Genomic DNA, 23364 nt, shown 5'->3' with positions numbered 1-23364 from the left:
GAGCGGTACGCGAACTGCAGGGGGTCCAGAGAAGGTGGAAGGTGGGTCTTGACATGTCTTATGACGAGTCTCTCGAAGCACTTCATGACAATGGATGTATGTGCGATGGGACCGTAGACACTGAGACACGACACCGTGGACTTCTTTGGCATGGGGACAATGGTGGTAGTCTTGAAGCATATTGGGACAATGGTGCAGCTCAGAGAGATATTGATGATGTCTGTCAGGACATCTGCCAGCTGGTCAGCACATTCTCTGAGCACACGACCCGGGATGTTGTCTGGTCCAGCAGCTTTCTGTGGGTTAACTCCACGCAGAGTTCGCCTCACCTCAGCCACTGACACAGCATCTGGTCATTTTGTGGAGGGATGGACTTTTCTGCTGCAACATTGTTCTGTGCTTCAAACCATGCATAGAAGTCATTCAGTGCATGTGGGAGGGAGGCATCACTATCACAGGAAAGTGATGTTTTCCTGTAGTGCGTAATGACCTGAATGCCCTCCCACATGCGCCGTGTGTCATCAGTGTCTGAAGTGTCCATGGAACCTCTGTGTGTGTTCACGCTTTGCCTCCCTGATCACCCGTGACAGTTTGCCTTTCGCTTTTCTAAGAGCCTCTTTGTCACCTGCTCTGAAGGCTGAGTCACGGGTCCTCAATAGCATGTGCACCTCAGCAGTCATCCATGACTTCTGGTTGGGGCGTGTAATGATCTTGGAGACAGTAACATCATCAATGCACTTGCTAATGTAGCCTATCACTTACGCATTATACTCCTCCAGGTTAACAGTGTCACCATTAGTAGCAACCTCCTTGAATGTGATCCATGTCGTCTGCTCAAAACAGTCCTGAAAAGCAGAGATGTCTCCTGCTGGCCAGGTTCTCACCTGCTTCAGAAGCGGTTTCGAGCGTCTGACGATCGGTCTATATGCAGGAATCAACATTACAGACATGTGATCAGAGTATCAAAGGTGGGGGTGGGGCTCCGCCCGGTAGACACTGAAGATGTTTGTGTAAACAAGATCCAGCACGTTCGCGCCTCTCATTGCAAAGTTCACATGTTGATGGAATTTAGGCAGTACTGACTTGAGATTTGCGTGACTGGAATCTCCGACGACAATAAACAGTCAGTTTGGATGAACGTTCTGCAGTTCACTAATCGGTCCATACATCTCCTGGAGAACCTCTTGTGTGTTCTCGCTGGGTCGAATATACAGCGCGATTGTAAACACGGAGGTGAAGTCCCGCGGTAAAAAAAAAAAGGTCTGCATCTACCAATGACAAACTCCACTAGCGGTGAGCAGCACTTAATGACAAACAAGAGTTTTTACATCAGATCTCATTGTATAAACACTCCGCCGCGTGTTTTGCCGGAGAGCGCATTGTCTCTATCGGCACGGATTGAGACCAATCCCTCAATTTGAATGGCGGCGTCTGGAATACTGTCGCTGAGCCACGTTTCAGTTAAGACTAAAACACAGCAGTATCTGAACTCTCGCTGTGAAGTCTGCTGGAGTCTGATGCAGTCCAGTTTATTAAGGAGCAGACATTTGAGAGAAATAAAGATGGTAGAGCTGGTCTGCTAGGATTAGCTTTTAGCCTAGCACGGACCCCAGCTCGCTTCCCCCGCTTCTGCTTCCTTGCACATCGCTTGCGGTGTGTCCTCCTCCGTCATTCGGACTCAGGCGACGCCGTGGTCTGCAGGCCTGGTTCCCATAGAAACCCGAGCTCACAAGCGCGTCCGAAGCACTCCGTTGTCCAGGCAGGTTTGTGCATGGTGTCGTAAGTGTAGCAGACTCTGGCGGTGGTATACATGGAGGTAATTTTCCAAATAATGCTCGTGTATTTGGACGATATTTTGGTATTTTCCAGGACATTTCCAGAGCATTTGGAGAGGTTAGACACAGTGTTGAGACGGCTGCAGGAGACAGGTCTTAAAGTGAAAGTGGAGAAATGTCATTTTCTTCAGGAGGTCTTTTTAGGACATCAGATTTCATTTGAAGGCATAGCGACAGACCCAGGAAAGGCGATCATTTTTGGGGCTCTGCAGCCATTGCAGGAAATTTGTGAAAGGGTTTTCACAGTTCGCAGGTCCCAAACATGATTTAGTAGGTTGTTATCTGAAAATGGGACCCTCAGCCAGAGTGAATGAGCCGATGGTAACCCTGTGGAACACCGAGTGTCAGGTTTCATTTGATCATTTAAAGGAGAGGCTGGTTAGTGCACCTGTGCTCGGATTTGCTGATTTTACGAGTCCGTTTATAGTCGAGAGTAGTCAGGGCTTGGGAGCTGTCTTGTATCAACAGCAAGATGGAGTGAGAAGGGTGATTGCTTATGCGAGTCGGAGGTTAAGAAATGCTGAGAAAAATGATGCGTACTACAGTAGCAAGAAGTTGGAACTCCTTGCCTTGAAATGGGCCATAACAGAGAAATCTAGGAGTTATCTGCTGGGCGCGAGGTTCTTGCTGGTTGTGGACAATAACCCACTATGTCATTTCAATATTGCCGGTTGAAAGAGGCACATGAGAGAGCCAAAGCTTATGCTGAACAGAAAGCAGCTGAACGCATAGCCGTTCAGAGGAACAAAGTGTACTGCCGCTCCATTGATGTAGGTCAATGTGTATATGTGAGGAATCGACCCCCAGGCAGGAACAAAATCCAGGATGCCTGGCAGGCTATTCCTTATCGCGTAGTGGACGTGCAGGGGACGACGTACACTGAGGAAGCAGTGGAGGGAGGACCGATAAAGAGAATTAATCGGGTAGCTAAACGTCCCTGCACTCATTACCTTACTCCTGTCCCTTGGAGGGGAAAGCGAGAGCAAGTGGTGGAATCTGTGGCTGTGGATGAATTGCAGGTTGAATTGGAGAACCTTGAGGAAGGAGTGATGTTGGTAGGCACAAATCCTCCAGCCATGAGTTGTCATATGGATCAGATTGGCTCAGGGGATCCTAATCTGGATGTTCCATCGAGGACGTTTTCTGAACCGGATACAGTAGATACATTAGAAGTGACTGCTGACTTTAGTTTAGAGCCAAAGTTGTTGCCTGTTCCAGCTCCGTGTAGGAGTAAACGGACTAATGCAGTTCAGCATTCAAATCTGCATCGTGAACCCAGGTCAGTTGTAGGATCTTGTTCAATACAGCCAATAATGGTTTCACAGATCTTAACTAATCTAGGTACAGCAGTATTCTTCAGAGAAGCTGTGAATGAGGTTAGAAGGTCCCGCACAGTCAACAAGGACGCTGACTGATGGGCAGGGGAGAGTGTAACCAGGTGATAAAAACGAAGTGTGCGTGAACCAGAACATGGGTGCACCAATAGGTGTTGAGCGAGCAAATGCGTGATGTCGTCATTGCTCGTGACGTTGGAAGCTTGATAGAAGGTGGAAAAGTAGAATTGATGGTTGCACTAGAAGTGTAATTGGAAGTCTTGGTTGGATGTCGATGGAAAGAGGTAATAAAATTTGGATTACGTGTAGGTAAACTGGTAATGAACTTCAGTATATGTAAATATTTGTACATATGGTATATTGATGGAAAATATAACTGATGGAAAAATGTATAGAGTACTTCACATGTGGCGTGTTTCCATGTGGCTGACCACGTAGGTTTGTGGGGTACAGAGAGATTCTGCTCGAGTCAGCAAGGGAAAGGATTCCTAGTGCAAAGGGTGTGAGCAGAGGTAAGTGTGAAGATTTCTGTGTGTGGTAGGGTATAAATGTAGGGTATAATCATTGTGTGTTTCAAACTCCAACAGGTTGGGACTACTGCCCTATTATCCCATGGGCATTTATGGTAGCGTTTTGGCTCATGTATGCCGATTGTTCTGTGTTAGCATATGGTATTGTGCTACGTTGTGTACTGAGAGTACATAGCTAGGGGGATAGAGTTATGTTGGGGAGAAGTTACGTTATATTCCGTGTTTTGAGTGGATTAGACTATTTAGGACCATGTCGGACGGAGAGAGGAAGATATTTTGTTGGGGTTTCACAGGTTGGAAGAGAGTACTGTAGAGTAGCACTGTGCACAGGCAGCTGAGTGAGAGCTACCTCAGATGTAAGTGATGCCAACATCGAGTGTTGGTGATAACACAGTACTAGGACTGTTTTTATTTTGTTTACAGTTCCTGACTCAAGATCACCAGAGAGGTGAATGCTTAATTTCTGATGTTCCAGGTTATGGAAATAGCCACGGGCTGATCTGTTCTTTTGGGGAGTCTGTTTAGCTCCATCAGGGTAGCGTCTTTCTCCATGGTGCAGAAATCTTGTCTATAATAGTGTTAGTGAGCCTCCTTGAGTGAGCTTCATCTGTCCGTGATAACGGAAGGAGCACCCGCCCCATGCAGGTGGCAACTCCACCTATATTTTGGCACAACACACACCCTCGCACACACACAAATATATATACCTGTTTCTCCAGTGCACGGTACTGTCTTTATTTTCCCCCTCACACGTAGGTCTTCCACCAGCAGTCTGAGACTTTGAGGGTGGGGTGCGGTATTTTTTGCTTTTACTAGGATTGCACGTATCTTTTTGGAGCCACTCCTCCATCTTAGGTGTCATAGCCCCAAGGTACCCCTATCGTCATAGGGGACTTCCCACATTCCCCCTTCCTTCTTTTCGGATTCCTCCCAACATTTCAGAGCCTGTGACTTTCAACGGGAGCTTTAGACCAGAACTCACATGCCTTGCCAGGGCAAATACCTCCACACAGGGTTGACTCAGGCTGTTCCAGTGACTTGACATCCCCACTCCAGTACTCTTATGTTGGGACAAATGGACGAATAAGAACAATTACTACATTTTATATGAGAGAAAAAATGTTGAATGTATTCTACAGGCTACTTTTTAGGGCAGATACAATGCAGTATTTTATACCAAAAACAAGGTTAAACGCAATTAGGGATTTCAGAATGACAGCCTGAAAGCTCTAGCACTATATATATTTAATATTAAAACACCAAAAATAGCATGGGACATGTTATCCTGTTAATGTTGAGAAACATTAACATTAACAGAAACAACTTAAGCATCTGAAATATTCAATTTTTTGTATTTAAAATGCATTTGCCATAAATGTGATAATGTCTCACCCCCTCCTACACCCTCTAGTACACTCCATTGGTCAGACTCGCCGGTCTACTAAGCACTGGCCACACCCTGTCCTTACACACCTCTAGATCATTGTCTTGGATTCTAAAAAGCCATGTTCACAAACATTCCAACATGAAGGCTCTTGTGCTTCATCCATGTTTCCAAGCTGTATCTCTTTTTAATGCCCCTTTACCCGATGGATCCTGAACCATTTTTGATTTTGAACTTCCTCCTGCCTAGATTGACTCTGGTTGCCCGTTTGGACTGCCACCATCCTCTGGCCTGTTGTGCTTGTGTGTTAGTTTAATAGATCTGTGTGTTTTGCTTGCCCATGCTTCATACGTCTGAATCGTTCCAGATATCATATGAGTTACTTTTGGCAATGAGGAATTGTAAAGCAACCGCAGTCAATGTGAAGGTTTAAGACGCTGCAGAAGTGAATCATATCTTGCATTACAGAATGACAAAGTCAACAGGTACTAGTGTTACTTGACCAGGGCATAACAAAACCAATAGGTATTAAAGTGATATTTAAAGAAGACTCCTCTCCTAGCAAGTGAATGTACGTCAGTCATGTGAAGCAGCCAACAGACCGTGTGTTCTTCACGAGATAGATTGCCCTCATGGCTTCCTCCGTAGCCAGCACATCAGTGAGGGTTAGTGCACTAGCACGCCACAGAAGTGCAACTGCCAGCAGACCGTGGGCAGAATAAGGAACTGACAACGTGCTGGGTTTCAGTCTTTACTTTGCAGTAATCTACAATGAGAAAGCCAAAGAACATGCCCCGTTTGTCGTCCACTAAACTTCAGTTGTTGAAACAACGATTACTCAGGCACTGTTAAAACAAACACTTTGTGTGGAACCAAATCTCAACAATTCAATTAAGTCCAAGGTGTTTTTTCAGCAATTCTCTGTGCAGATGAAAGAAGCTTCTAATCTCCTGGGAAAGTCCTGAAGAATAGTGAAGATATGGGATAGGAGAGGTTCCCTTCTACACCAGAAGACACTCAATCACCTGTGAGATGTTATTCATTGAAAACACCCCAACAGACATGAAAACAGCAGCCATTAACGTTTGGCCCTACTGCTAACATTTTCAATGAAAAGGTGCTGTGGTTAGCAGTGGCTGGGATGCAGTAAGGAAGGTGAGGTTTGGTTGTGGTCCGGGGTGTGTCCAACAGATACATGTCCAGGCAGGGTGACAACATCCATTAGGGGCTAACAATGCATTTTGTTAGATGACAGCAGATACAGTACATGTAAAAAGTTAAAACAAATAAAAATGCAATGTTCAATTAGCTAAATAATCCAGTGATTTAATGACTGTCCCAGTTCAGAATCTTTGTTTCCATAATATTATACTACTTTCAGAAGAATGTTGACAACATAAAACCTTCACCTCAGAAAGATGTCCAATCCAGTGTACATACGATCATGTTATAACATAATTAAATAAATGTACCTCATATCCCAATGGAACTTTGTTTTCTGCTGATGTTACACACACACACACACACACACACACACACACACACACACACACACACTCAGCACACACAAAACATACATTTAGCTCATAAAAGCACACAAAAACTCCTGAGTTAACCCCTTTCACTCCACGGACCCACCTGTTGGTCCAAACTCTTACACTGGTAACTACATAACATCCATTATAGTTGCAGTGTACTGACTGAATAAGTCACAGTAGTTACTGAATAATATGGTTTACAATTTAGAACTGAAAAACAAGGGTTAAAGTTTTAAAAAGTATAAATATAAAATGTTAAAAAAGAAATGACATGCAAACAAAAGAAAAAAAAACAGCACACAGTCCAATAAGTCCCCCTTCGCACAGATGAACATGGATACTTGGATACTCTGATCTAAAGGTTCTTCAAAAAAGATTCTTCAAACAACCCTCAAAAGTGCGACAGGCACTATTAGAAGTACAAACTCAAGAAAAATCCACAGGTTTGTATTCTGCAATCATTTTACATTTTAATGATCTTAAAAAGCTGTACTACGATATGTGAATAGCAAAGATGTCAACAACAAAACAGTCAGCAATTTTGTTACTAAGATTTATTTGTATGTTTGTGCATTAATTCAGCCATTTGGTGAACTGTGACCACCATGTTACAGTAACCTTTCTTAGACTAATGACTATAGCAAACAGCCCACCGATGCTTATCCTGCAGTGGTCTGCGTGTAAGCTCAGCTTCTCCGGGGAAGCGTCCAACAACTTTCTCACTGTAGGAGAAGAAGGAACACGCAAGGGCAGTCAAGTAGCTGTATGAATGCTTTAAGATGACAAGGGGCAATGCAGTATCAGCTTTTACAGATCCAGCAATAAGGAGTTTGTTTCAGTGCCGTTAAGTCAGCCTATGACATCATGTCATTTTGAGCAGCGTTGCTAACAGTGTGATACAGGCAGGTGATGTATTATTTGTTTTTTTAGCAAGTCTTAAGTGTGTACACACAGAGTTTTGTTATTTCTGCACCCGTTACCCTGTTTTCAGATTCATACAGTTTTAGTATGTGCAACAAAGCATGTGCTAATGCTGAATGTTGAACAGTTTTAGTTGTGTTTAGGACACATTTTAACAATACTGGACTTTCAAACAGAGTCAGTGTCAACATCCATGGAACCATGCACAGACACAAGAGATAACATATATACTACATATATACACAGAATTAAATCAGCCACTCCTAATGAGGCTTTTTTGGAATCTTGTCTTGGTCTTTGTACTAGGAATAAAGACGTTTACCTATCAGCAGTGCAGATGAATAAAACAATAAAATGTATATTATTTATAATAGTTCCTCTTATAGCTTAGCCAGTGCTTGCTTAGTACATAAACCATCATTTTGCAGATTGTTTAGTATTAAAAAAACAAACAAACATTCACCTAAATTCAAATGAAATCTCAATATTTGTTATTTCCCCATGCTACATTTAGTACAGTGCTATAATATATATATATATATATATATATATATATATATATATATATATATATATAAAAATGTTGTTACATTATGTTCCAATGTACTGATACCACAAAAGATACATTCTGATAAATTCCTGCTTAAAACCAAATTAGTGAAAAATATTGAATATGATTTTATGCCACCAAATATCTCATTCACTTCAGTGAAGTGCTTGCTTATTGGCAGAGCAGTCCCTGTGGAAATGTTTTTTTTTTAAGTGTGGATGAGGCAAACAACTAATGGAGGGCGAGTTAGTGCACAACTTTGAGTGCAAGTTAAAAGGACACATTAAAGACAGTTAAGAACCACTAAAGGAGATTCATATCAGCGCTATAACACAACACCAACCAATGCAGGAAATAAACAACTGATTCATATCAAAAGAGAATAAAAAGGTTCCCTTTTTAATCGTTTAAAAAAAAGAACTTCTACTTTCTTAAATAGTACCCCATCGTGAAATGATAATGTATATTAAAAAAAAGGATCAAATGAAATCTGCTCACACCCTATAGGCCACTGTGTGATGAGGCAGCAGTGATTGTAAATGCTGGGATCTCTTCTTCAGAGGAGCAAGGGCTCACCGGCTGTTCTCTCGTACCTGGACTCTCACTATCAGTCTCCTGCCACTCCGTGTCGTGTTCATCATCATTTCCTCTTGCTGTCATCTCGGCTCAAAACCTACCGCATCCCAAACTCTGTCTTAGCGCCGTCAAAGACTGGAGACAAGACTCGCATGCAGGTCTCTCTGCTTCTAGAAGCACGTGGTGTTCTCATGCTGAATCTGGTAGTAGCAGGCCTGGCACGTCAGAAAATGGGAGCGAAAGTGTCAGAGCTGCCTCAGGTAAACACTACTCAACATAAGCATGTAAATATTTAATGTTTTGTTGTGAGGAAGTGAGGCGGAAAAGTGAGAGGCAGTATGATCCTGTCAGTCGTACTTTTAGAGTAGTGAACATGAGACCCAACTCTCCATGTTGTAATGCAGGCTCCATCAGGTCGTCTATCAGGCTCACCTCGGAGCCCAGGTTTCTGATCCTACATTCACACACACCGAGACACAACAGGCAGAGAAACATAGTGCAAACATTACTCATTCTTTTACATTTTTGTTGTTTGCTTATGTTAGGACCCAAATCAGGACTCTTAATACGTCTCGCGTACCAAAACGAAAGGCCTCTACAACTACAGCAGTCCAAAGAAACAGTTCAGATTTGCTGCTAATAGACACGTGCGCAGCAGTTAGAGGAACATCATGCTGGCGGACACACAGAGCTTACTGTGCACGGACGACTACATAGAGGAACACTGGAAAAAGGTCATCCATGCTCCACAGGAAGTCCTGGCCCAACATGGTCTGCACTTCCTGTGTGACATCCTCAAAAGTCAGCTGGATCACCTGGAGCTTGTCTGCGGGAATGAAAGCCGTGCTACAGAGAAGAGGAAAAGGCAAGCATATGAAAGAGAGCCAATGACAATAGGAACCCACTGAAAACATGTACCGCCCAACTTCCTCCTTCCTGACAAGTTCCTGTCAAACCTTTTCTCTCACCTAATCTGTTGCAGTGTCTCCACAGCAGTAGCAAAGCAAGCATCTTTAGTGCTAGGCAGCACCTGCTGATTAAGAAAAGAATTATTCAAACATGTTTCTTCTAGGCAAAATACACGTCAATACGTTTTAACTGTTTTCTATTTGATCTCTGCTTACATTTGTGCTGTTATATAAATCCACAGCCTCACCTCTTTTTCCTTTCCAAGAATAGACACTGAGACTGGCCAGAACTTCCTAAAAAAATGGAAAAGAAATCCAATTCTCACATTTAAATTAAGGAAAATTCCTACACAGTGGTGTATCTGGTTATAAACACTATATACAAAGGCTTTTCTAGTGAGTGCGGAGGGAGTGTTGGTGTGTGTGAGCTCAGTGACTCACTGAGGCACTCCCAGGAAAGTAAGCAGGGACAGGTCGGGCTGCCTGTTGAGGCGGACTATGCAGTCCCAGTAGAGCTCCTCCTCTCGCTCTCTCTCCAGCGAGTACAGCGTGAAGAGAGGATGATACAGGCGAGGCAAGAGAATGGGGAGTAGCAGGCTGGAGCTACTCACGATCCAGCTGCCACACACAAACGTACACACACACACACACACAGTATACCACAAATACACACAACACACACACACACGCACGCATGCGCGCACACATAACAACATACACGCAATCTGTCTTCCAGTTCATTCTGAATTCAGTCATAAATTAATGATTCAGTCTAAATCCTACATGATGCCGAGGGTGAAAGTCTGGCCACAGGTGAAAGTTCAGGATGAAAACATGGACCCATGGATTTAGCAACAGTTTCCGAATAACTGTGAATATGCCCGGAGGGGTTGTGGCCTTACCCCTGCTGGGTGCTGTCGGACTGGGAGCTGTCACTCAGTGAATCGCTGCCTGCCCCCTCTGAGGACTCAGGGATGAAACCCCCCTCCTCAGGCAGACCAGGAAACAAGAACCTAGCCAGAATCGCAAGATATAAAACAGGGTTGCCAAGATGCAAAAGGACCTGACTGGTCAAAAGGGTAACAGCTCTAAATGAGGCAGCGGTAGCCTAGTGGTCAAGGTGCTTGACTGGTAAACGGAAGGTAAACGGAAGGTTACCAGTTCAAGCCCCATCACTGCCAAGTTGCCACTGCTAGGCCCTTAACCCTCAATTCCTCAAGTCACATTCAGTCATAACTGTAATTCGCTCTGGATAAAAGAGTCAGCTAAATACCACAGGTTACACTTCAGATTTAATTGAATTACAAAAGCCATTACAGTCTAAGATTAGGCCTAATCAAGTCGACAGTAAAATTATAGCATTTTAATTCCACTGGATAATGAATCATTTTTGAACTGCAGAGTCCTCTAAAGCACCTGAGCCGTTACCTGACCAGCTGAAATATGCGTCTCAGGTAGGACTGTATCTCCTCCACAGCCTGCTGTAGGAGCCTCCTGTTGGAGCCCACGCCCACGTAGGTCATCCTGTAGACAGTGACCAGAGTCTCCAGCAGCCAGCCCAGCGGGTGGAGCGGGGTATCGCATGCCTGTCGTAAGGTAAGGGCATGTGCACGACACACAGGAAAAACCCGTGCATTTAGTGTGCACATGACAGACAAGGAAACGATCAAATCTCTATCTGGGAACTGTTTATACTGGGGGCTTTGATATGTATGCTGGTCTTTTTAATGTTCTTACAATAGACAATGTGTTCCAATTAGACTGAAAATGTAATATGGAATGCATAAGGATATATTGCGTGGACACTTTTGAGAAGGTATTGCTAAAAGCATTGGAGTACTTTATTCTTGTCTAAAGGATTTAAAATCTCACACCTTTGCTAGTATTAGGAGTATCAGAGACATGACCTCACCTTGATGAGGTAGCGGCGGATGATGTCATAGGCCTGGGCGGAAACAGACCCCCTGTGCTGGGGGATCACCTCCAGACTCTCCAGTAACTTACACTGTGAGCGACTCAGCATCTGTGGACTGCACAACCACACATGAGAGGCTAAGTACTGAAATGCATCATAGCAACAAATGAGACAATGAGACAACAGAAGCTCAGGTATTGGCTTAGTCCGAAATACGTGTGCATGTGTGTGTGTGAACCTGTCTGTCTGCTTTCTGCGGCTGCTTGTGAGAATGACTGCGATGTTTTCCCAAGCTCTGTCGTTCTCCCCCTGACCTGGAAATTCACAGCCAAGTCGACTCCAGCACTCCTCGAAAACAGCCCTCCACTTCTGTTCTGCTGGCACTGCGTAACGACCAACCTGACTACACACACACACACACAAGCATATGCAAAACACGCACAAAAACATACAGAAGCACACAAAGGACAAATAAAACTCACACACAGAATTAAACACACACACACGCTTTACCTAAAACATACACAATTAGGATCAAATTTAAAGCACACTTGAGTGTCTGCAGTATACTCACGGGGTTTTACTCTGCTTCACCTCAGTCTCAGTCTCGTAAAGGGATGGCTTTAGAAAGGTACCAACAACCTTTAGCTCAGAGCCCCACTCGCCCACAAAGATGCCCTCAAATGAGTCTCCATTAGGCATGCGCATCACACCCTACACAGACAGCGACGCAGCAGGTGAATCAGACCTTCGCTTCCCGCGTTTGGTTTTGTACTGCACGGTCACGCTCGGCTGGTTCCACGCTACCTTCCCGTTCAGCAGCCAGTCCTCCGAAAACTCTCCCTCAAAGGCCGTGTCATCTTCGCACAGCAGAAGCCCGACGCCCTGAGGGGACAGGGGAACTCAGCTCCATGCCGCCACTGGCCACGCGGGCGAACGCAGTGGGAGATGGGCAACACTCACCGTCATCCTGTTGTTGCTAAAAGCTCCCTCGTAATAGAGGCCGAACTGGGTGACCACGACCCCGCTGCCCTGACGCTGGTCTTCTAGCCACATTCCCATGTACTTCTCACCCCTGCGTGAAGGGGAGAGGACGCGTAGGCAAGAAAAGGACGCAAGGTCAGACAAAGGGATTTAGCGATTTGCAGTTTAAAATGTTAAGTGTTCCCTTTATTTCTGGCATGTAACATACAACAGAATGTTTTATTGCTAATGCAGAATAACCGTATGACAAGTACTGAGTAATATTTAGGATGTTACACAATAATATCCTAAACAATACCCGTTTGACTTTATCTATCACACAGATTTATTTTCTTCTCTACTGGTACTGCTTCTCTATACTTGACATAATGTCATTCGAGTATACTGGAAAAAAAACAAAACCTGTTAGCAGACTACTGCTGGACACTTAAGTGGGATGTCCCTGAGGCCAAATATAAGGGGGGGGGGGGGGGGGGGAAATCACACATTTTAGACGTCTGTACATATTTTGTGTGTAATAACGGCCTTAGTTATGAATAAATTATAGACACTTGTAAAATGTATTGCCTTGTCACCAAATAAAGAAAGGTACTAGAAAAATTCTAAAAACAGACTGGAATAAAAAGTACTAGAAGGTCCACCGTTTTAATTTTGCTGCCCAGTGTTACTAACACGCTCGTATCCGTCCCAATTTCAACAGTGCCTTAAAAAGCTTAAAAGTAACAAAAGGCATCACTTGGTGATGTCGTCGTAGATGCCGTAGCCAGCCTTCTTGTCGTTGAGCCAATGTCCGACGAACACACTGCTGGAGGAGGGCGAGGCCAGGCGGCCGCTGCTCATCATGCCGTGGCCGTGCCGCTGGTGGTCCTGGAACGAACCCTCATACACCTCGCCCGTGGCGTACCTGTGCGAAGAGCACACGGCGCCGACTCAGCGCGGGCAGAAATCCGCAGCTGGAGCTTTTGTATGCAGGCATGGATTGCAAAGCTCCAAATCACATCGTCTTTACCAGTATGTCCCAAAGCCGTGCATTTTTCCCTCCTTCCAGTGGCCCTTGTAACGATCAAACTTGTTCAAGGTCTTATTGGGCATCATATAGTCTCCAAACCTACAGATGAAGAACATGCAAACAGAATATGACGACGACGACGACGACATCTTTTTTCAACTAGCTCGCAAACGTGAACGATGTTTGTGCATGATTTCTGCGCTAACCCATCCTCCAGACCATGCTTGAATGTGCCACAGTAAACTCGGCCATCAGCCCACTTCAGCGTCCCTCTGTTGGGAGAGAGGTAAAACAATGCTTTGAATCACTCAAATACTTAAGTGCACTTTCTAACATAGGTAATAAAAGCTCTCAAATAAGTGGCAGTTATTATTAATTTTTTTATAAATGTAAATTTGCCTAAAAATAAATGGCCTATATTCATTCAGGTGTACATTCATAGCAAGTCTATTTTATGGACGTATAAACAAAAAAACTAAACGTACAGCCAAAGCTTTGAAGATACTATGATACCCTGTCAGGCACACTTGGTCAAGGAACATTAACCCTCAGTCAATTCAACAGGCTGGTTGCTGACTTGACATGGGCCTGTGAATAAAAATGCTTAAAAAAAGAGTAATATCCATCAAAGTAAAGATCCCACGTGCACTTACTTGCCATGGGGTTTGCCAGACAACCAGCGGCCGTTGTACGTGGCCTCTTTGAGCCTGCCCTCTTTAGTGAACGTATAAGTGGCAGTGCGGGAAACAGGAGGCTCCGCCCTCTGACTGCCACTCGGACTAATGACCTGCCCATTCTGACCCAGCCCCAGGACGTGATCCACGGCCTGGTTGATGGCCCGTAGCCACTTCCCCTGAGTAGATGGACAGGGGGAGAAACAGTGAAAGAAAGACACAGAGAGGGAGCACGGCCAGGCAGGTACGGAGCCGCATGTTGAATCAGGTACAGAAGCTAGCAGAGAACACCAGCGTACGGTGTGATCAAAAACAATTCTGCACACAGTCTGAAACATCAAGGCTCAGTAAAAAAAAAAAAAAAAAAAGAAGTTCAGGCCATAAAAGGTCCAAGCGTGACTACCTTCTCCAGGGGGGAGGACGCCAGCACTATGAAGCTCTCTTCAGGGGTGGTCAGCTTCAACCCTAACCTGGAAACAGTTTTTTAGTCAGTGGAACCCCGCCACACACACACATTGGTTCCCCCGTCTCTGAGGGCCACGGAACCGCTTTTCCTCTACTAACTCAAATGATCAGCTACTTATCCAAGCCTGGGTTATGAGGAGGGCTGGGTAAACACTACACGGCAGAGCTACGGAAAACTTAACTGCTATGGGAGATCTCACGCCCTTGAAACGCTCCGAGGAATGCCGTATCTATAGTCAGTTGACGCCAGACTTAATGTTTAACTCACAGGTAGTTCCTGGTGTGGTAGTACTAAAATGAACGAGCGTTTGGGAGACCTGAATGCCGGGGATACTACAGTATGGGACAAACGTGAGTAAATGAGTGACTTACAAGCCAACATTCTCATCTGAGACGGGCTCTATCCATAGTGTGGCCAGTGGATAGATGAAATGAGAGGAGAACTGAGAAAGGATCAAACAGTGTTAACAAAAGCACAGTACACAATCTGCCCCAGAGTACACCCCAACAAAACCCGTCTCTGATGCATCAAGAAGCTATACAAATAAACCACATCTGTCTAGATTTCATCAGTACATTTTGGCATCAGAGAAGGGGAACATCATGTCATGAAAATACACACGACACCAGACACACACACACACACACACACACACACACACACACACACACACACACACACACACACACACACACACACACACACACAGTTGACTAAGTGTCACCCCGGCTTCACTGCAAAAGCAAGCAAATGATCTGAATAATGTCAGTGCAGTAGAGCAGTGAGAAAAAAAAAAAAGCCGAGGAGATCATCATCCACATACATCATGGCTGCTCAAAACACTCAACAGCACAAGTGAGAATGCAAAAAAGTGGCCATCCACTCAAACAAAGAGGGAGCTTTGGGCACAAGGGTGACAGTCTGCATGACTCACGATTATAGTTCAGAGAGAAGAGGAAGAGAAAAGATGAACTGATCAACAGCAGATTTCATTTGAGCGCTTTTTTTCTTTTAAGGAAAAAGCAATCCGCATATTGCATCATTTGAATAGCATTCACGCAATAAACCCCCCAAAAATCAAGACCAGCTTTGCAAACTCTGAATCGCAAATCAGTGGAACGAGTTGCAAATCAAACAGTATTTAGTTCCGAGGAAGAGAAATCAGATGGTGCAGTTGCATGAAAAAAGTTGCCAGAGGCACCCATAACCATCTCAGTAGTGGTTAGAAAGGGAGAGGTTGGCTTGGAACAGATTGGAATTATCTTCACTTTTCAGGCAATTACATGGTTTAAACTGTTGTTTTTTTTACATGTGCAAATCCAAATTACTCACCAACTGACATAAAGGTCCAACACAAGGTATCTTGTGGTTAAACTCCATTTAATGATTGTTCTAAGACTTGAACAAAACTGTTTAAAACGTGAAATGATTGTGATCAACCAATCAATGACTTTAATAAAACTGATCAAACTGGAAACTGTGATCATGCATGTTCCAGGGTTAACCTGGAAGATATTTGGTTTCAGGCACGCGAAGGACGGAGGCAAAACACACAGTTACTTGTACAATGTTTTGTGAAGGACCTTAAGTCAAAGAAAAAAAGGAAAAAAAAAAAAAAAAAAGGTCCTGAGCTAAGAGCAGGGAACATAAGCGCTTCTGCTGGGGGACAAATCAAAACATACTTACAAACTTTTTAGATGGAATGGTACCCTGAGTAAAAAAAAAGACAATCATGATAGGACATTGAATTTCCAAACATTCACAGCAACACAGAGGAGAAAAAAAAAAAAAAAAAACATCAGAAAAAGCATGATAACCTGCGCATGAACAAGTGTGTCGTTGAAGAGAATAAACGTGTTGACTGAGAATCTTCCGGAGTTCTGCAGAGTCAAATCCTTATTGCCGCTCTCGCACACCAGCCGCCGAGAAGGCTTCCGCAGAGACTCCTGTAAGGGTTAGTGAACACACACACACACAGGAACAGCACAAGCAATTTACTGTATAAAAGAGCAATCAAAATGGAATTGAAACATTCCAAAGCTTCAGAATTTAGTGCCAAAAAAGGACCTATATAAATGAAACATTTTTTTCTATTATTTTCAGGATGTGGCAAACCACAGTAAAGGTGTAGTCATCAGACTCACCAAGCTCTTTCCAGAAAAGTTCTTCCAGAAAGAATGAGTGGCTTCTGCATCTTTCCTCTGCTTGCTCACGAGATGAGCCAAGACCTCATACTGCAAGCAGCCATCTTGAAGCCTTCGGTACTCCACAGAGGACTGACAGGAAAAGTCGAAAAATCCAGTACATCAGCCACTGGGACTGTAACTGGGAGGGGGCTTGAGAACCAGGTCCAGCACTCACCACATCAAAGCAGGCAGTCATCTTCAGCAGCACCCTACCATAGTCACACAGGTGTTGCAGTGGCATGTACAACAGCTTCAGCAGCAAATCACTGGGCGAAGCATCTTTCTCTTTCAGCTCCAGGAGCTTCTGTGCCAACTCCAACTTCTTCCCAAAACATTCTCTGGAAACAGATTAATCATCTTCATATCAGCCAAAGGCATCTCGAGTTCCCTCTCCGGTGATGAGTGAGGACTGAGGACAATAAGGGACCTACTGAGCGGGCTTGACCAGGGCCTGGAATCCACCCATTACCAGAAAGTTCCCTAAAGGCACACTGTACCTGCAGATGGAGGTGAAGACAACACATCGGCCTTCACGATGGCTAATCAAAAAAAACGGGCAGTGGTGGGAACAGCAGTTATAGGTGAAATCGTTTGCACAGTGCATTTTTTAGAAGATAAAGTTGTTTGCACTGTATATTTTTAGGTACCAAGTAGCATTGCAGGTATAGGGTGTACAAACAAGACATACTCCTTATAGGTGTCTAGAAAAATGTCCGCCTTTTTCAAAATGGTAAGAGTCTTGACGTCTCTGCTGTTCTGAAGGAAGCTGTTGAGAGAGATGGCATGCTGCCCTGTCAGATGGCACAGACGACTGAAACATCCTGCCACAGTCTGGAACAGCTGCATGGAGGTTTGGCCCAGACATGAGCTGACACTTTCTAGAAAGAGACAAATCAGTGTTGGACCATAAAAAAAGAGGGTCAGGTTAATATTCATTTATTAGTGTTATTTTGTGAATAACTTCTCATCGAAAGTGGATGAGCTCACACCCTGCCAAATGTGTTATATACTCTTATATATAACATACATCTGGTATGTAAATCGACAAAGTCAGAAATTCTGTTCAAAGAAACATGTAATAACTTGTATTTATAAGTGTGCTATTTCACGATGTGTCAAATTTCATAAAGGCTTTCGGAAATAAATGGGCAACTTGTGATTCAACAGCTGTCACAGTCATAACAACTATTTGTGTCTTTAGATAGCACGCTCCTAACACACTACCAAGGCAAGGCCATTTTGCCAAAAGAATTCTGAGGATTGCTACGTACCCCGAGACAGTAGGGGACGTAGTATCTGGCTCTTCACCCTGCTTAGTGTGCAGTAAAGCTTCCTCTCTGCAGACGCCAGCTCATGCAGAGTGCTAATGAAACCCATCGCATTCTGATCAGCTAGAGCCAAACAGTTCAGTCCTCCGGCAAAAACACTGCTCACATAACCTAGCTGGACATGCAAAAAAGGCACATAGATGCCATGCAAAAAAGCACACACGCAGACACACACACAGAATTTACATTCTATAATAATAACCTCCATTAGTAGCAACTTGAGGTAGAGTCTGTCTTGAGGTATAGGCTGTTTTTATAAGCCTATAAGTATAATTAGTTTAACTTATCTGTTTAATCTTCTCACAATCCACAAAAAAACTACTGTAGCAAATTTAGTTCTAAAAATCATGATTACATTATTGTCCTGCTTAGCCTAATTCTCCTCACCCAATTTTCTCACCATCCACATTAAATCAATTGTACCATTGTAAATTCAGTTATAACCATCTTGATTACATTATTGGTCGTAGCCCCTAGCAACAGTAGCATGGTGGTAACCCCAGCGCATACTAACATTCATGCAGAAGGGTAGCAGGGTTGGTGTCTGGGTGCATGTGCTGGCATGAGAGTCCTGCCCCTCCTGCACCTGCTTGCCACTGTAGTACAGTATAGGCTGGATGCAGTCTCCATCAGCCAGCAGCAGGGTGTGTGTCTGCCCAGCCGCTACGTCCCACACACGGATGCCTTCAGACACCTGCACCAGCGCAAGGAGCCGAGACACCAGCAAGGACCCGCTTCAGTGCAAGGCTACAGGCATACACTCAGAAATTATTGCTACTTCCGTTATGGGAGATGGAGGTGACCTGCCCAGTACCTTCACAAGGTGAGGCACAGTTGATGAGTCCATGTGACCCAGCTGACCCAATTTATTGCTACCCCAAGAGTAAACCTGACATGGCGAAAGAGAAAGCACTGAACAACAACAATATTCAACAACATCAGGATGATAGGGTAGATGGGAAATAAAAAACCAGAAGCACTGAACGACCAATGAGACACCTGGCATTGCGCTGTCAGGGCGAGAGTGTGATTTGATCCAGCAACAACCTTGACAATTTCCTTGTTGCTTAAGCTCTTGATACACAGAGGCTGTAACCTGAGAAGGATGAGGGGATAATGTTATTTTCCCACTCACCATTGCAATAACCTTTAGAAATACATATGCATGGAAAGCTGTTCAACCTGGGCAAGCTGTCTCCATGACCTAGCTGACCATCCTGACCCCTCCCCCAACTCCACACCTCTGTATACAGAGAAGGGAAGAGATTCTCTGTTTTAGAGACGCCCGAGGTCGTCAAAGTGGACGCTCCAACTTTCTTCGGGAACCCTTGACGTACAAACAATGGAGATCCTTTAGGATAGAGAGCAAGGTGCAGCATGCACAAATATCCAGACATGGATTTGCAAACTGCTGATGAACACAAAACCCACATTCACTGCAAGGTTATGCCACTCTTCTACCTGCACAGAGATTAATTAACTTTTTGACTAATCAATTCAGAGACCTAATCAAAGCCACTTTTGGTTCATTAAAGTCATCAGCATAAAGAAAGAGAGAAAAACCTTTTGAGAGCAAGCCAGGTAAAGATCTCCTGCGGCCAAGTCCATCTGTGTCCTCGATCCTGACATCACTCAGGCTGGCGCTCTTGTTGGCTTCCAGACACTTCCGCTCTGAATCTTGATTTTTTGCTTGGCTTTCATCACAAGCCTCCTCTCCGCCACCACCCGTTAACGAGTCCTGACAACTGACGGCCCTGTCTTTAACTTCAGAATCGTCGCAAGCAGAAACCCCAAGTGGTAGTGCATCACGACCAGTCTGGCTGCTTAAAGCAGAACTTGCACTGCTTTGTGTAGCCACTGGTGCAACATCTGACAGGTTAGTAACATCTCTGATGGTAAGTGGTGCTAAAGCAGGAAACATGGGTTTGTCATGCTGGTCCACTCTACATCGGTCCTTGAGTGACGTCTGGCGGCTTGGAGGCCGCGAACCCTCTGTGGGGACGGCCTCAAAATTCTCTGAGAGAGACTGATCAGACATCCTCCTGAGGTAGTCTTTAAGAGCCTGTTCATCAGGGTAAGGGGAGCTTTTGGTTTTTGTCCTTTTCAGGTTTTTTGGCAACGCCGCTGAGCTGTCAGTGACGGACACAGGGGCTGGTTCCTGATGGAATGTTTCCTTCTTAGCTGCGTCGTCTCGGCACGATCCATCTAAAGCTTTCTGACCGGGACAGAAATCTTCAAAGAGCCCAGTGAAGACCTGTTGGTCAGGTCCTGAGAGTTCTGTTTTTGCCATCAGAGCTGGGGAGCCCTGGTTTGACCTTTGACCCTGCTTTTCATCAGTTAGTTCTACCCCTAGTGGGCAGTAATGGTTGTTAGAAATAATGACATGGTCATCCTTGTCAATTACAGTGTAAAGAGGCTGCCTGCACTGACCACACGTCTCCGAGGACTGCCGCGAGGACTTCAGAGGAGGCAGCGAGCGAACCAAAGCCAGGCTGTGAAACCCACCACAGGCGATCTGCAACACATATCTGCCTGAGAGGTGCTCCACTTTCTGTGCTCTCTGCACGGGGAACACGTTAGTAACAAGGCCCAGCTGGCAGCCAGTGCCCCATGCCCACACCTCGTGCTTGCCAGACAAGGCTAAGGTGTGCTGGGCCCCGCATGCTACATCCAGGATCCAGACCCTTTCTGGAGGGACCGTTTCGTCGTCCACAATGCTGACAGGGGTGGGGCTTGGGACCAGGCTCAAATCAGAGACGCCACACTGGCCGTTGGCATTCTCGCCCCAAGCGTGGACCACGCCATCGTCGGTTATAGCGGCGCAGTGGAAGCTGCCCGCAGACACACGCAGGACACGCTGGCCACCCACAAAGCCCTCCAGAACGGGACTCAACGCCTGAGATCTTGAGCTGTGCCTCCAGTACAGATCCCCGAAGCTGTAGACAAGCCCATCTTGCAAAAAAAACCAAAAAACACATTAAACAGATCAGTGTTAAAAATGCAACCTTTTTTCTTCAAAAAGTAAGGAAGACTTCAGTGTAAATTCCTAAGGTGATAAAATGCCACTTAGAATTAAGTACAGAACTAAGGTGTCTTTTGTAAGGCTGTTACTAAGGCCATGTCAGGCCATGTCAGCCGGTTCCACGCCCTTTGGGACTCCTGAAACCGGCTGTGTTTTCTTTTTCCACAAGTGTTGAGCTTGTAAATCAAGACCAGGAAGTATTTCAGGCAGCGATGGATTCCTGTCAAAATCATGTTACTAAACAATTCCTATTGTTGGGTGTGTCTGTTGAGATGGATAATTGTCTGGAGTGTTTTAGTGTTTCTTTTTATGTGTGCAAAACACCACAGGATATATTCAAATGCTGAATGCTGTCAACAACGAGAAAGCAACCAATCAGCAAATCCCCACATCATTCAGTCAGCCCATCCGAACGGCTCTGCGGCTATGAGCACAGTTATCTAACTGTGCTGAGAAAGCTGTGCAGAGAAAACTGTGCTGAGGACAGATCGTAAGCATCCATGTCGAACTGTGTTCATATAGAAACGTGACTGGATTAGATACTGTCTGTCCTCTGAACTGTTTGGTCCCACAGCGGAAAAGAGGTTATGATATTAATTTGAAAGCAAGTCTAGACAGGACTGGTGTCTACCCTCTGTCAGCAGAACTCCATGACTGATGCCCAATGCAGCATGACACACAGGCCTAGGGAGAAGCACCTTCTCTGGGTTAACGGTGCAGGAGTAGCCCTGCCACCTGTAGAGCAATCCCCTTTCTCTGGAGGTTTTCTCCTTCTCAGAGCTAGACAGAAATATATGCAGGAAAATAAAGTCATTTCCAGATGAACCACAAAGCCCAATAATACAAATGTCAGAATGCCCATATTATCATAAAGATTTGTTTCAAAAGTTTTAAGAAGCAAACAAACTAGAGAGCAACTTCTATGCCCACTAGAATTAATTACAGCCTCACCTTTAAAACAATAAATAATCTGTACGCATATCCAAGATTTAATTATGATTTCACTTAAATGGAGGACTTTATTAAACAACTACAGTACACAGCACTGTAACACTACCTCCTCTGTTCCTCCATCAGCAGGGCTGCTCCACTGGCCTGCTCAAAGTGCCCATAGTTTTCCAGCCTTCATCATTTTTTACTTCTGGCCTCAGAGAGCTTGAAAGTCAAACATGAGACAGACGAAATAAGTGTACTTATCTATCTCTCTCTCTCTCTCACACACACACACACACACACACACACACACACACACACACACACACACACACACACACACACACACACACACACAAAACCGCTGGCCAATACTGAAAACACGAAACGCAGAGCCGAAAGGCTGTGTCTCACAGCCATTACTTCAACAGCAACAGTACTGAAGCGTTAAATCTTTCATTAGACAGCAGAAAGTACATTAAGTATTCGTCTTTCGATACTTACGATATTTCACAATTCTTCCCGGTCGTATTTTCCCGTTTCTGTCCAAAATCGAGCCACGCGTTACCCGATTCCCGTGAGTGAAACCCTCAGCTGTCAGTAGTGCTGAGTACTGGCACTAAAACTCCTTACTGCCCTTCACACGCCCAGCCCGTGACGGGAAGCGCAGAGGGACAAAACACTTCACCGCCCACCTCCCGTTTCTCCAAAGCGCCAAGTTAGTCTTGAACCCACTCGTGCAATACAATGTTAGATATACATATATAACGTAAAAATGTAAATATGAGTTTAGCTTACGTAAAATCAAATTCATTACCAGTCGAGTGACATTATCTACTGAGAATATGTGTATAAAATCCCTACATATTCCAAATGTTGGAATAAAGGTTAGTGTCTTTACTAGTAGGACCAGAAGATTCAGCATTTTATTTATCAATCTCTTGTATATTTATGTAAATCTGTCTACATTCCTTATTTTTCTTTGATTTCTAAATGGCTTTTCATTTCTGTATACTGTACATGTTCTATTTTATATGCCCGTCAATGTCTTTTCTTATGTACTGACTGTTTTAACTGTCTTTTGGTCCTTGAGGGTATATAAAGAGCTTTATAAATATAATGCATCATCATCATCATCATCATCATCATCATCATCATCATCATCATCATCATTTCCCCCTACTTTATAACTAGAGGCTGTCCTAACGTACTGTGCATGCTTCTAAGTCTTTTATTGACGCTATATGGCACAGCCACCTATTTCATACTCA

General features: G+C 44.4%; 1 protein-coding gene and 1 long non-coding RNA gene across 5 annotated transcripts; one reads left to right on the top strand and one right to left on the bottom strand.

Moving 5' to 3' along the window:
- LOC113578564 lies at positions 1-7557 on the top strand. The gene is made up of 2 exons (XR_003410767.2): positions 1-41; positions 5998-7557. It is a non-coding gene; the product is annotated as an uncharacterized LOC113578564 (long non-coding RNA).
- Positions 7558-8130: 573 nt separating this feature from the next.
- Positions 8131-22716, bottom strand: als2a (alsin Rho guanine nucleotide exchange factor ALS2 a). 4 transcript variants are annotated; one of them, XM_035521893.1, is made up of 34 exons: positions 22598-22716; positions 22218-22315; positions 21792-21940; positions 19702-21090; positions 19321-19465; positions 19138-19234; positions 18953-19027; positions 18653-18832; positions 18082-18253; positions 17499-17688; positions 17242-17307; positions 16986-17148; positions 16769-16900; positions 16442-16570; positions 16311-16334; positions 14996-15066; positions 14562-14628; positions 14138-14337; positions 13691-13756; positions 13485-13583; positions 13212-13379; positions 12455-12566; positions 12299-12376; positions 12066-12205; positions 11730-11894; positions 11489-11606; positions 11005-11162; positions 10479-10589; positions 10018-10194; positions 9825-9870; positions 9637-9701; positions 9365-9514; positions 9026-9122; positions 8131-8883 (listed from the first exon to the last, which is right to left on the bottom strand). In XM_035521893.1, the coding sequence occupies exons 2-34, from the start codon at positions 22232-22234 to the stop codon at positions 8839-8841; spliced, it is 5061 nt and encodes a 1686-aa protein (XP_035377786.1). In that variant the 5' UTR covers positions 22235-22315; positions 22598-22716; the 3' UTR covers positions 8131-8838. The 4 variants fall into 4 exon arrangements, with proteins under 4 accessions (XP_035377786.1, XP_035377791.1, XP_035377793.1 ...); XM_035521898.1 differs by having other exon boundaries at positions 9637-9698; XM_035521900.1 differs by lacking the exon at positions 16311-16334.
- Positions 22717-23364: the final 648 nt, after the last annotated feature.

This window comes from Electrophorus electricus, chromosome 2, assembly GCF_013358815.1.
Source record: "Electrophorus electricus isolate fEleEle1 chromosome 2, fEleEle1.pri, whole genome shotgun sequence".
NCBI classification, from domain to species: Eukaryota; Metazoa; Chordata; class Actinopteri; order Gymnotiformes; family Gymnotidae; genus Electrophorus; species Electrophorus electricus.
Note: the sequence above shows the minus strand (reverse complement) of the source record. Positions and strands in the feature narration are given on the sequence as shown.

Bases quoted from the DNA above. Each gene is read 5' to 3' on its own strand.
- als2a (XM_035521893.1), bottom strand. The intron at 14,338-14,561 runs GTAGTCACGCTT...CCATCTACTCAG, and splicing joins CGTCCTCCCCCCTGGAGAAG to GGGAAGTGGCTACGGGCCAT. The intron at 11,163-11,488 runs GTGAGGTCATGT...ACCTTACGACAG, and splicing joins TCCGCCGCTACCTCATCAAG to GCATGCGATACCCCGCTCCA.